The sequence below is a fragment of the Pseudophryne corroboree genome, chromosome 8, assembly GCF_028390025.1.
Source record: "Pseudophryne corroboree isolate aPseCor3 chromosome 8, aPseCor3.hap2, whole genome shotgun sequence".
In the NCBI taxonomy this organism is placed as follows: domain Eukaryota; kingdom Metazoa; phylum Chordata; class Amphibia; order Anura; family Myobatrachidae; genus Pseudophryne; species Pseudophryne corroboree.
This window is the reverse complement of record NC_086451.1, coordinates 67,862,700-67,877,006: the sequence shown is the minus strand read 5'-3', so window position 1 is coordinate 67,877,006 and position 14,307 is coordinate 67,862,700. Positions and strand designations below refer to the sequence as shown.

The 14,307-nt window shown below is 48.8% G+C and overlaps 1 protein-coding gene across 1 annotated transcript; it reads right to left on the bottom strand.

The window, feature by feature from the left end:
- Positions 1 to 1,470: 1,470 nt before the first annotated feature.
- On the bottom strand, positions 1,471 to 13,365 carry LOC134948541 (E3 ubiquitin-protein ligase RNF43-like). The gene is made up of 2 exons (XM_063936585.1): positions 13,088 to 13,365; positions 1,471 to 8,933 (listed from the first exon to the last, which is right to left on the bottom strand). Exons 1-2 carry the CDS (start codon positions 13,152 to 13,154, stop codon positions 8,188 to 8,190), a joined length of 813 nt encoding a protein of 270 aa, XP_063792655.1. The 5' UTR covers positions 13,155 to 13,365; the 3' UTR covers positions 1,471 to 8,187.
- Positions 13,366 to 14,307: the final 942 nt, after the last annotated feature.

Below are 14,307 nucleotides of genomic sequence, written 5' to 3'. Positions count from 1 at the left end.
AACCCCTCATTCACCATCCCCCCCTCTCTCACCTGGAGCTGAAGCTAATATAACCCCTCATTCAGCATCCCCTCCTCTCTCACCTGGAGCTGAAGCTAATATAACCCCTCATTCACCATCCCCTCCTCTCTCTCACCTGGAGCTGCAGCTAATATAACCCCTCATTCACCATCCCCTCCTCTCTCACCTGGAGCTGAAGCTAATATAACCCCTCATTCAGCATCCCCTCCTCTCTCACCTGGAGCTGAAGCTAATATAACCCCTCATTCACCATCCCCCCCTCTCTCACCTGGAGCTGAAGCTAATATAACCCCTCATTCACCATCCCCTCCTCTTTCACCTGGAGCTGAAGCTAATATAACCCCTCATTCACCCTCCCCTCCTCTCTCACCTGGATTACTGTAATCTATTCCTCTCTGGTAATCCCAATAACCATCTCGCCTACTCAGTCTACCCTTACCTGTGCTGCCCACCTCATTTTCCCCTTTGTCGTTCTGCCTCTGCTGCTCACCTGTGGCAGGTACTACATGGGCTCCCTATACCCCACAGATAAAATGCAGCTCCTCATACTCACCTACAAAGCCCTTACCCACTCTTCTCCCTACAGATCCCTTCTCAGCTCACCTTACACTCCCACCCACTTGTCTCTGCCAATGACCCCTCCTCTGCTTCCCCTGATCAGCTCTTGCCACTGGCATCTTCAGGATTTCTCCCCCTTTGTGTCCTCTCCTCCTGCAGAAAGTCAGCTGTTGCTGCTGTAGTAGAGCTCTCTCCTCCCCTTCTATTATCTAGTATATTAGTAATGAGATGTGCTAGTCTGTAACCATGTTACATGTATAACCCCTATGGACATTGCTGTGCAGCTCTGGCATGCTATATAATACCCCTTTTCCACTAGTAGCACGGGTCGCAGCCGCGTCACCTGACATGGCTGCGACCCGTGCTGCAGCCCCCTTTCAGACAGTGCTCCCCGCATATTGCCGGGTTGGTGACGCTGCTAGTGACACGGCAGGGGCGGAGCTGGGAGATCACATGATCTCCCAGCGCTGCCCTCCCATACACTGTGAATGGGAGCCGTGTCGCCTCGACACGGCTCCCGTTCACACTAGACAGCTAGCCGGGTTGAACACGTGTTCAGCCCGGCTAGCTACCCGGGTAGGATTCCCGGATCACTTGATCCAGGAATTTGCAGGGGGACCCTTTTCCATTACGGAAAAACACGGGTAAATGCGTGCCCCCGCGCATTTACCCATGTTTTAAGGAGCTAGTGGAAAAGGGGTATAAGTAAGCTGCCTACTGGCTTCCAGTCCTCAGACACATCCCCTCTTACCCCTGATAACATACACACAGCTACAGCATTGGGGGCAGTAAGGGTTCTAATTACCCTCCTAACGGCTGAGGATTGCCCTGTGTATGCATCAGTGATAACCAACATAAACCTTATATAAATTAACGACACGGAGACATGAATTTGGCAGAAACTGTTATCTATTTATTTAAATGAGCTTTAAAGGCGTAAACTTAAAGCCATAAACCTAGCCGAGCAGAAGACATGAGCGGGCAGCTATGCCATCCTTGCGCCTATCGCCCAGCAAACCTATAAGGGATGGAAAGAACCAGAGAAAATGATCAAACTGACACGTAAAATAGAAACAGTTCTGTTGGAAACATAATGAAATGAGGATCTGCCAAAAAGAAAAAAAAAAATAGCATGGAAATTCCATGTAAACGAGCTTCAGGCCAATCGAAGCAACATATAGATACAATAGGATAGGAGGTAAAACAAATAAATGGGGGGGGGGGGTCACACAAGTAAACTCGGCTAGAGGTAAAACTTAAAACCTGCTGAGGGACATATAATTAAAATCCAATTAGCCAAATCAAGTATAATTAAGCCGAATTAAGTCCGTCAGTCCAGGTAAAAAATTGTTAAATCCCTCTAGACTCCCACTGCCAACAGTGGCGAGTAGCTAATCCCCGAGTAGGGAGGACAGGGGGAGACGTACAAGACCAACAAACAGCGCAACAAGTCCTGCATGCGCCTAAACGCTGCTAAGCCCTGCGCAAACTATCTAAACCCGCCGGAGCTTAGCCGCGCCTAACAGCCTCTTGTCTAGCATACTTAGCAGAACGCTTCTATACCCTGACCGCGCTAGTAGCAGAAGGTGACAGCGAAGAGGAGGAAGATCTATCGTCATCGTCTGATTCCCCCGGTGCCTCATCTCAGAGCCAGATAAAGGCTACGGGGGTCTGGGGAACTCAAGTCAAGGGGGCGCCCTGAGGACTATGGTCGACTATTTGCGATCCAACTGCAAGAATTACTAAAAGGAAGTGGGCAAATCCGCAGGGCCTCTCCTGCGCATGCACCCACATTTCCTGCGCGCTCCAGCAGAAAATGAGAACACCTCTGCATGTCAATCAGGCAGAGGCATTCGTGGGCATGGAGGGTGGACGTTCATTGGGCAGCAACGTTACAATTCCTAGCTGGAAACGGAGCATTGCGGGTGCACGGCGGCGTGAATGGAGTGCGGCAGTGGCGTGGTCGGGATGGCTGCATGATGTCACACACAGCCGCTGCAATCACAAAAATGTTGGCGGCCTGCGCCGGCAGGAGGCTACCCATTATTTGCAATCAAGCAGAAATTGCTGTGCAATCGCAAATTCTGCTTGCTCAAGGGGGGAGGGGGGTGGCGGTGGCAGTCAGCATGCCGGGTGGTCTTGACCTGCGATGGGCAGCTGTCAGCATGCGATCACAAGGATTGCAAATTCTGCATCTTAGCAGACTTTGCAATCCTAACTGATATAGGCCCAATATATATATAATATGCATGTGTTCATATACATATATACAAACACACACCATACATACATGCATTCACACAGCACACACACACACACACCATACTTGCATATACACAACATACATACATGCACAGCATACCTACAAACACACATATCATGAATACACTCACATATAGCATACACACACACACACACACACACACACACACACACACACACACAGTATGCATCCAAACACACACAGCATACATGCATACATACATACATACATATATATATATATATATATATATATATACACATACACACAGTATACCTACACATACACAGCATACATACACACAGCATACATACTCATACAGCATACATACACACACATATATTATGCATACATACATACATACACACACACAACCATACATACATACATACATACATAAATACATAGACAGCATACCTACAAACACACATAGCACGCACACACACATATACACACAGCATATACCTACACACACACACACACACCATACATACATACATATGTATCCAATGCAGAGAGCTCTGCCGATCAGAGCTCTCTGTGAGGAGCAGCCAGGCAGGCGCTCTGATTGTGCATGGGGGCGGCCCCGACCGCTGCAGAGATGGAGACAAGGTTGTCTCCATCTCTGAAAAACAAATTGGTCCAACACAGGGGCCCCTGAGAGGCTATGGGGCCCGGGGTAACGTATCCCCTGGGCCCTCCCTTAATCTGGCTGTGCCTCACCTGTAGTCTCAGGCGGACCAGCCACCGATGCCTCCGTCGAGAAAACAGCTTCATCTTCTCTCAGCTCTTCATTAAATTCTGAAAAAGTTAAAGCCACCCCCGAAGCTGAAGCCACAGAGGTGAGCAAAAAGGGAGGAGAAACCACAGCAGGCACCCTAGTATACTCTGCAGTAGCCAATCAGCTCAGGTTGCGTCATAGGCCCTGCCCCTGTCTGACATCAGAGGCCGGGCAGGAGCTGAAGAATACAATAAACAATTCCTCCTATGGCGCTGCACAATGAAGCAGCACGAGATAGTACAAAATAGCTCACCAACCTATAACAACATATGGAAAAGAAAAAGGGTACAATCTCACTTGCACTTAAAATGTCCCAAACTTTTGTTGATCCTCAATGTGGTGATTTCACAATAGAGTCAAACGATGTAATGTCCGATGGTAATCACATAGAAACAAGAAAATCACACATTAGTGTAATACTGCAAATAAACACAGCTCCACCAGTCAGTGATACAAGGAAGGGAAGAGTGTGTGGAAGGTCCCAATCCAATTATAAATCTCTCATTCCTTTACGTCGACACCCAAAGTGGTGATAGATGCAAACTTGAGCAGATTTTTACATGTACGCTTACTTGTAACAAATAGATGCAACGCACATAAAGGTTTCTTTGGACTTCTGTAGTCCCAATGGCTGGATAATGATAGAGACTGATGTCTCAAATAACATATATATGGAACCAGAAAGAACCGTATTCTAATCCAAAAGTATTTATTAGAAATGATAAATACATAAAATTGGACGACAACTGTACCATAATGATTTTATATACAATCCACTGGAAGATGTAACCCGGGTATCAATACGCAGTGGGTTCAGAAATATGGATTTTGGTTGTCAGACCAATATAAAACACTGTTTCTACACATTTCTACGCTGTGCAGCGTCTTTATCAAGATGACAACAGTGTTATAAGCACCGATGTCTGATAGCAGTTTGTTTTATGAAACCCCCTGTAGGATTGACAGGACCTTTGGAAGGCGCAACACTTTGGGGGGGTGCCCAGCATTTCTGGAGATGCTGGGCTGCCCCTGCTGGGACCAAAGAAGACGGATGCCATGGAAGAAAGAAGAAGGGATCGCAGCGGCCGGAGAGTGAAGAGGATGCTGCGGGAGCAGTTCCTGAGGCCGCGGAAGAGGCCTGAATATGCTGCTATCAAGAAAGAAGTTCATCAGCGCCGCCTGAACGCAGAGAAGGGGCGGCGGCCAAAGACAGTGTAGGTAGGCCCTCAGTGAGACACGCAAGTCACCCCCTTCCCCACTATACCACCAGATTTTGGGCATTAGGCCCTTGGGGTCAAATCAGACACTAGTCCTGTGACGCACTATGCGGGCCCTTTGGCCCAGGGTGCAGAGGTCGAGCACTAGGCCTGTTGACCAGTTCAGGCTTAGGCCTGTGGGCATGTCAGAGGGCACTAGGCCCTATCAGTTAAGTGTGGCCCCCATAGGTGTATATGGTAACTCTGGGCATTAGGCTTAGGTCATCCAAACTGCCCCATGGTAGGCAGATACTAGGCCCATGGCTAAAAGTCAGGCTTTAGACCTTTGGCCAGTTAAGGGGTACTAGGCCCTATTAGTTTGCGTGCCCACAAGTAGGCAGGCCCATAGGGCTGAACCGCATATAAGGAGTGACGCTGGGCACTTGGCCCAGGTCACCAGAAAAGACACTGTAAAGGGGAGGAGTTGGCAGTTCCTGAGGCTGTGGAAGTGGCCTGAATGCGCTGCCATCAAGAAAGAAGACCTCCAGCGCCAGCTGACCATGGAGAAGGGGCGGCAGCCAAAGACAGAAGTTGAGGATCGGGCATCGCCTCTCCAACAGGGTAGGTAGGCCAACACTGAGGCGCGCAAGTCAACCCCTTCACCACTAGACCATCAGATTTCAGGCATTAGGCCCCTGGGGTCAAATCAGACACTAGGCCTGTGGCGCACTAGGCGGGCCCTTTGGTTCAGGGCGCAGATATCGCGCACTAGGCCTGTGGCTCAGTTCACGCTTAGGCCTGTGGTCAGAGGGCACTAGGCCCTATCAGTTAAGTGTGGCCCCTGTAGGTGTATAAGGTGACTCTGGGCATTAGGCCCAGTTCACCCAACCTGCCCCATGGTAGGCAAGCACTAGGCGCATGGCTAAAACTCAGGCCTTAGGCCTGTGGCCAGTTAAGGCGTACTAGGCCCTATTTAGATTGAGTGCCCACAAGTAGGCAGACCCATAGGCCTGAGCCGCATATAAGGAGTGATGCTGGGCACTTGGCCCAGGTCACCGTAAGAGACATTGTAAAGGGGAGGAGTTGGCACGAAAAAGGGGAGGAGTCAGGAGAAATAATTACCGCCCCCTAAAAGTAAAGTCTAGATCTGCCCCTGCATCGTGGCCAAGATGAGTGGATGGAGGCCAGCCCTGCCACTGCATGTAGAGACAGCCCAGCCCATCTCACAGCCAAGCAGCGCTGATCTGACCTGGACCTGGACACAGAAGTGTTGTAGGACCTGGACACAGAAGTACTGTAAGTAAACTTTTGAATGACGTTGCCTGCAGCCACTTCATTGCTTTTCTCTATTGCCTCCCCAAGCACCCACTATCTCCATGCCACCCTCTCCCTACCACTCAGTATCACCCTGTCACCCACATTCATCCTGTCATACTCTCCCTGTTACTGTCACCCTCTCCGTCACCCAGTATCTCCATGCCACTTTCTCACTGTCACTGTCACCCTCTCCCTGATACTATCGCCCTGTCACCCTGTCACTGTCACCCACTATCTTAATACTACCTTCTCCCTGCCACTCACTATCACCCTGTCACTGTCACTCTCTCCCTGTCACCAATTATCTCCATGCCACTCTCTCCCTTTCACCAATTATCTACATGCCACCCTTTCCCTGTCACTATCACCCTGTCACCCTTTCCCTGACACTCCCTATCACCCTGTCTCCCTCTCCCTGACACTCCCTATCACCCTGTCACCCTCTCCCTGACACTCCCTATCACCCTGTCACCCTCTCCCTGCCACTCACCATCACCCTGTCAATCTCTCCCTGCCACTCACCATCACCCTGTCACCCTCTCCCTGCCACTCACCATCACCCTGTCACCCTCTCCCTGCCACTCACTATCACCCTGTCACCCTCTCCCTGCCACTCACCATCACCCTGTCACCCTCTCCCTGCCACTCACCATCACCCTGTCACCCTCTCCCTGCCACTCACTATCACCCTGTCACTATCACCCTGTCACCCTCTCCCTGTCTCTTACTATCTCCCTGTTACCAACTGTCTCCTTCTCACCCACTACCTCCCTGTCACCCTCTCCATGTCAATTTCTCTCTGTCACCCTCTGCCTTTTGCTATAACCATCCCACCGCCTCTCCATCACCATCTACCTCTCCTTGTCTCCCTCTGCATTCCTTTGTCACCCTATGCTTCTCCCCATCACCCTCTGCCTTCCCCATCACCCTTTGATTTCCAATGTCTCCCTCTACCTCTATCCGTCACCCACAGCCTCTCCCCGCTGTCACCCACTGCATCTCCCGTAGGGCGGAGGAGGGGGGCCCAGAGCATATTTTTGCACATGGGCCCACCACTCTCAAGTTCTGCCACTGATGTCGGACCCATCTTTTTGGTGTAAAGAGGCCTGAGGGTTACTCGGATGACCGATGCTCATGCAGATGGTACAATGCTTAGAACAGCAGCGGATCAGAGAAGACATCAGCTGATGTCTGATTGTACAAGACGCCTCCTTGGCCATTATATATTTTCATTCAGCAGCTGCCTTCATAGACGCAGCTACTGTATGATCTGCATCCATCTCTGAATCAGGCCCTGGTGGATTCTGGGCGCATGGCATCTATGCTATACAGAGCAGGGGTGAGAGTGCTCCCCCTAACTCCCCACCCTGGAACAGTGTGCCCCATGGGTGGGACAGCCAGACAGTTCCCGAAAAGTGGGACTATCCTGTCCAAAGCAGGATGGCTGTGGGCAATGCATAGGATTCCCCCAGTGCCACACATAAGATGGCCACTGGCTGATAGGGACACAGTGGGCCTGATTCATATGTGGATGGAGGAGCTATCGCACTGCTTACATGGAAGCAGGCCGAGTGACCCAAGGAGTCACGGAAGTCAGCCACCTTATCTACTATGAAGGGGCCAGGATATCTCCAACCTCAGACGGAGCTCTTAACCGCATCCCTCCCCAACAACGGCGGCGACACAAATCCATTTAGGGAAACTGAGGCTGTTACCGCCCGTTCCCCGTCCTCACGCAGCATCAGACCGTCAATCACTGATAATCTAATACCGTAGTATGACCAACGCCATAGACCTGTACTGCACATGCATGGGTCCGGCACATGTGCAAGGTACCGAACATCAGTACTTGACTGCATGTTCCGCTACAGCGTCGAGACCTAAATCAGGCCCAGTGTGGTGATGGAGTCTGTGGATATGTCCAGCCTAGGCCACAGGAGGGTGGTAGGAGTAGAGGAGATATAGTAGTCGGCTGATGGAACTGGACAGTGGAGGAGATGGTACGGAATGGAGAGAAGATGGGGATTTAGATGTTCCTCTTCTCGCCGTACTCAGCGGATCAGGCACACGGCCGGCCTCAGGATGCACTCTCTGCGGCACAGAGGACAGCTGAGATTTGTTGCAAACCACCGTAAGATGCAGCTTGGATGATACCTGTGGCTGCAGGACAGGACGATCACTCGCTCCCCTTCTTCGTACTCCATCAGACAGATAGCACACGATTGTGCTGCTTCATCCTCTGCAACGGTGGTCATTTGGAATCCGTAGATCTCTTCCACCATGGCCAGGAGATTCTGCTGGTCAATCTCGATCATCATGGCCAGGAGATTCTGCTCGTCAATCTCGATCATCATGGGCAGGAGATTCTGCTGGTCAATCTCGATCATCATGGCCAGGAGATTCTGCTCGTCAATCTCGATCATCATGGGCAGGAGATTCTGCTCGTCAATCTCGATCATCATGGCCAGGAGATTCTGCTCGTCAATCTCGATCATCATGGCGGAGAGATTCTGCCCGTCGATCTCAATCACCATGGCTGGAAGATTCTGCTCATTCTCAGCTGGTTGCTGGGAGCTTGGACCAGGGCGAGGATCTGGGCTTGGTCTGTCCGTTGTTGCTACCGGAGGAGTAGGAAGAGGAGAGCGGCTTCGATGTCTGTGCTCCCTCCGAGGTCTCTGTAGCCGAGGAGATGTTTCTCCGCTTGATGGATGTTCCCGGGTGTTCTGACGAGTTCTTCTTACACCTCTGCGTCGCTCAGACCGCAGCCTCTCCTCAAACACGGTCTGCGATGACTCATCTGAAAAGATATACCTTTATATTGTAGCCATAATAATTACCTATAGATAACATGGACCAATCAATTGTTGATCAATAATTTGAGTTACATCAATAATAATACAAATATAATATTATTTTGGTATATCATTGGTAGTGTTACACTGTAAGAGGCTGTCAGAATAAGAGTCGTTTCATTTATTGTAGTTAGAAGAGAGTGTTGGTAGTGGTACAGGTGGGAAGGGAGAAGGAAGGGGGAGAGCTGGCATGACAAATCATTAAGAAAGTGATCAAATATCAGACCTAAGCAAGGGGGGTGGACTTCTGTATGCCGATTGTCGGGATCCTGGTGCACAGTATACCGGCGCCGGAATCCTGACACCCAGCATACCGACAACTATTCTCCCTCGTGGGGGTCCACGACCCCCCTGGAGGGAGAATAAAATAGTGTGGCACGCGTAGCGCGCCACCGTGCCCGCAGCGAGTCCGCAAGGGGCTCCTTTGCGCTCGCCACGCTGTCGGTATGCCGGCGGTCGGGCTCCCGGCGCCGTTATGCTGGTCGCCGGGAGCCCGAGCACCGGCATACCATACTACACCCAGCAGGGGATATAGTGGAGGAGGCTTCGTTTTGACAAACCCGAGGTGCCCAAATATATGCAAACTGGTTGGGGTGCTCAGGCAGGACGCTAGAAATGTATTCCAGGTGTAGATTTTCCAAATAAGGATGAGTAGAGCAGAGAAGGGAGGCAGCGCTGGATGATTCTAATGAGCAGTAACAGTACAATTAGCTGCATTTAGCTGCATGAGTGAGTACTGCTGTGTGTGTCTGCTGCGGAGTAGGGTATGGTAATACCAGTGACTGTAACATTCAGACAGTCAGTCGCTGACCAGAACCCTGTGATTCTCAGACAGAACCACCATAAGTATCCCAAGGAGCTCCTATAACATCTATGAGTGGTTGGAGGGAAAATAAATGAATGGCACCAGAGGAACGAGTGCAGCTCAGAGTGGAGATTGGGCTAGATGTGAGGGTGCATTATTTGGGGTAGAATAGGTGGGAGGGTAATAAAGAGATGGGAATAAGGGTGTCAGGGCTGTGGGAGAGTCTGGTCTACCTCCTGCTTGCTTGCACCTCATGTCATCTGTCTGTCGCCCCTTCCTACTAGATTGTAAGCTCCTCAGAGCAGGGCCCTCTTTCCTCTTGTTGTCAAAACCCTCTCCTACTCAGCAACCATCTTTACTGGCTTTTTCTCCTGCTGGTAAAGGCTCATCTCTATCTATGGCCACCAGCTCCTAGTAGTGCGCTGATCACTCACTCACTACTTACATCTGAGCTGTATTATGTATGAGAATTGTGGTGCTCTTTGTTGCCTGTACTCTATGTTTGTTATTTATTTACTGTAATGTTACATTTTGTCTCCCTGTACTGTCCTTTGTACAGCGCTGCAAAACACTTGTGGCGGCTTATAAATAAAAAATAATAATAATGATAATAATAATAGCCTGTAAGGAACTCTCTAAGTGGGTAGCGGAAAAGGAAAAACACTTTAAAAAAAAAACATCTAAAAAACTGAACTAGTCTTTAAATGAAAACATGATGAGGACTGAGCTTTAATGGTTCAAGTCTGTGTTTCTTATACTTGGTCCTCAGCACCCCTAACAGGTCATGTTTTCCAGACCTCCTATGTCTACCAAGACTGTGTCAGTCAGCAATGAATGCGCTGCAACTTTTGTAATGTGACAGATGCAGCGAGTGATGAGCCCACCTGTGCCCCAGCTAGGGGGTCTGCAGCACGTGACCTGTCAGCGGTCCTGAGGGCTGAGTATGAGAAACCCCTTACATCATACAATGACTTGGTGATTTTGTGACCTCTGAGACACCATGTTACTTTGGGCCAAGCTGGCTGTGTCCATCTCTGTTCAGCTGCTGGACCCAGAGCTCAGCTGTCAGCTCCTATTTCTCCCTCTGCATTAGTTCCCCATCACTGCATCCCTTCTCGCTAGTCTGCACCATGACCTGCTTTGTTCCCTGCGCCAGCGCACTCTCAGGCCTACATAAGCAGAATCACCTCACACCCAGAATTCATCTGGGCATGTCTATCTCACCCTGTACCTTCTCATGGCTGCTGGTGACATCTCACCTAGCCCTGGACCCCGTACACTTCCCACTATCTGCTCACACTCCTCTTTCCACCCCAAAACTTTCCATCCAGCTCATGCATGTAATCCCTCCAACCTGACCCACATATCTCCCATACTCTGTATAGTACATAAACCATAGACCTCAGATTCACATTACAGTTTCCAGATCATAGACTGTTGCTTGATAAAATTGGTTGGTAAAATGAAAAATGTATTGAGATAATTTGCGAGGGGAGCTCCGAGATTTCAGCTGCCTAGGGGCCTCCATAGGGTTTAATCCTGCACCACTCACACCCGTCCATGATCTATTTAATCCCTCACACCCCATTGCCAGTTCATTTTGACACTCAGAGCACATTGCATTGTCATCAGACTGCGTCACCTCCCCCTATTGGTCCAGCAACTGAAGAGAGATGTCAGCTCAATAGATCCGACATTAGCCTTGTTTTATGTGTGATCCCAGATCCTCAGCACCAGTGCGTTATTATGAGCAGTACCTATAAGTGTCGGATGGTTTGTGTATATATATATATATATATATATATATATATATGAGAATAAGAGAGTGTGAGGCAGGGCATAGAGATAATGGCCCTCATTCCGAGTTGTTCGCTCGCAAGCTGCTTTTAGCAGCATTGCACACGCTAAGCCACCGCCTACTGGGAGTGAATCTTAGCATATCAAAATTGCGAACGAACGATTCTCAAAAATGCGATTAGACACTTCTTAGCAGTTTCTGAGTAGCTCCAGACTTACTCGGCATCTGCGATCAGTTCAGTCCGTTTAGTTCCTGGTTTGACGTCACAAACACACCCAGCATTCGCCCAGACACTCCTCCGTTTCTCCAGCCACTCCCGCGTTTTTCCCGGAAACGGTAGCGTTTTTTCGCACACACCTATAAAATGGCCAGTTTCCGCCCAGAAACACCCACTTCCTGTCAATCACATTACGATCACCAGAACGATGAAAAAACCGTGAGTAAAATACCTAACTGCATAGCAAATTTACTTGGCGCAGTCGCAGTGCGGACATTGCGCATGCGCATTAGCGACTAATCGCTCCGTTGCGAGAAAAAAATAACGAGCGAACAACTCGGAATGACCCCCAATGTGTACAGTACTTCAGCTATCACAAAACTAAAAAAAAAAAATTCACAGATTCAATGATTCCCCCCATGTAATCACTTAACTGGCATGGTCAGATCACATGTGACCCAAACCCCCCCCCCCTTCCCCAATCTCACCCCCCACTGTGTCCCCCAGTTGGTGACAAGGATATCCGGGTCTGGAGATGAGCATAATATCATATTTCAAAATATACTTTTGAAACTATATTACTAAAAAAAAAGTAAGAAAAATAATGTTATGAATGATTTTAAAGGGAAAAATAATTAGTTAAGTGGTTAAAGATTCCCCAATCCACCAATCTGCCCCCATACATTACAGATATTGTTTAGTGATTGCAGATCATTTTCAGCAAATACAGATCTGCTGAATCTGGAAAGGCTCATCATGTTACTAGTAACGGTCTGCAAATCTGCTGATTGTTACCATACACTAGCGATCTACAGTTTTAATTAATCTGAAATTCAACATGTACAAAAACCTGATTTACCAATCACTGCTCAGAATTTGTGATCCCTATATATTGTAGATTTTGTTTACACAATGAGCTGCAAAATGCCAAATTGCCCTAATTTATTACTGATGCATGGAGGCCACATCTCCAACTGCCCCCACATGGTACACAGGGTAACACAGCATGGGGGGATATTTATCAGTGCTTGGAGAGAGATAAAGTAGCAGACAATCAGCTTCTAACAGTCATCATTCAAATCCAGCCTGTAACATGGTTGATTGGCTGGTACTTTATCTCTATCCACTATATCACTTTAAGTCTAAGGCTTCGTATATCTCCCCCCCCCCCCCCCCCCCCCCCGACTGTAAAATGACAGTTAGTAGCTGATTGGTTGGTACAATCTTTGATAAATCTGCCCCTTAGATTGAAATCACTGCCCCAAAATATCTCACTTACCATGATCTCCTTGACGGCTCCATGTTCGCTGGTCCTCCAGGAGCCGTCTCAGCTCTCTCCGGCTCATCTCCAGATGTTAAATAAATCCACCAAATAGAAAAAAATAAAATAAAAAAAATGTTCAGGAAAAGCACAGATTTTATTGTGTTCTGAACAACAAGATAATCGCTGGAAGTATAACACTAGCTGCAAAGCACACTAGCTCGCTCTTCCAAGGCAAGACTATAGTATCAGCCACCAGAGCTTCAACTGTCAACTGCCACTGATGCTGCTGTGCACTGGGCTCTTATACCTGTCCATAGACAAATGGCCGACCAGCAGTCAGGCGGCCATATTTCTTACTGGCATGGAGAAAACCAGCTACTGAGTATCTGTATTATCATGAATTTTGCTGCTGACTAGTTTACACAATATTTCTTCAAACTTTCCAATAAAACCCCACTCACTACCCCATAAGCACAACCCCCTGTTCGGTCACAGATTGGGACTGTTTGGGTGTAATAGTGACAGTGGGCTGGTATGTCTCATGGTAAATTCTTCTCAATTCCAAATCACTTATCAATCCTGTGGCCATGGCCAGGAGACTGATTACAGCCGCTAGAACTATCCTCAGCAGGAGCTGCGGAACTGCGCTTCTACCAGATTCTAACAAAATGTGTCTGGGTGACAGTCAGGACATAGGCCCTCATTCCGAGTTGTTCGCTCGCTAGCTGCTTTTAGCAGCTTTGCACACGCTAAGCCGCCGCCTACTGGGAGTGAATCTTAGCATAGTAAAATTGCGAACGAAAGATTCTCAAAATTGCGAATAGACAGTTCTTAGCAGTTTCTGAGTAGCTCCACACTTACTCGGCATCTGCGATCAGTTCAGTGCTTGTCGTTCCTGGTTTGACGTCACAAACACACCCAGCATTCGTCCAGACACTCCTCCGTTTCTCCAGCCACTCCCGCGTTTTTCCCAGAAACGGTAGCGTTTTTTCGCACACACCCATAAAACGGCCTGTTTCTGCCCAGAAACACCGACTTCCTGTCAATCACACTCCGATCACCAGAACGAAGAAAAAACCTCGTAATGCCGTGAGTAAAATACCTAACTGCATAGCAAATTTACTTGGCGCATGCGCATTAGCGGCTAATCGCTCCGTTGCGAGAAAAAAATAACGAGCGAACAACTCGGAATGACCACCATAGCTCCGTCATGGTGAAACACATTGGATGTTATC

Excerpts from the sequence above, each read along its gene's own strand:
- LOC134948541 (XM_063936585.1), bottom strand. The coding sequence starts at position 13,154 with ATGAGCCGGAGAGAGCTGAGACGGCTCCTGGAGGACCAGCGAACATGG. Across the intron at positions 8,934-13,087 it reads GAGCCGTCAAGGAGATCATG|ATGAGTCATCGCAGACCGTG; the intron begins GTAAGTGAGATA and ends ATATCTTTTCAG.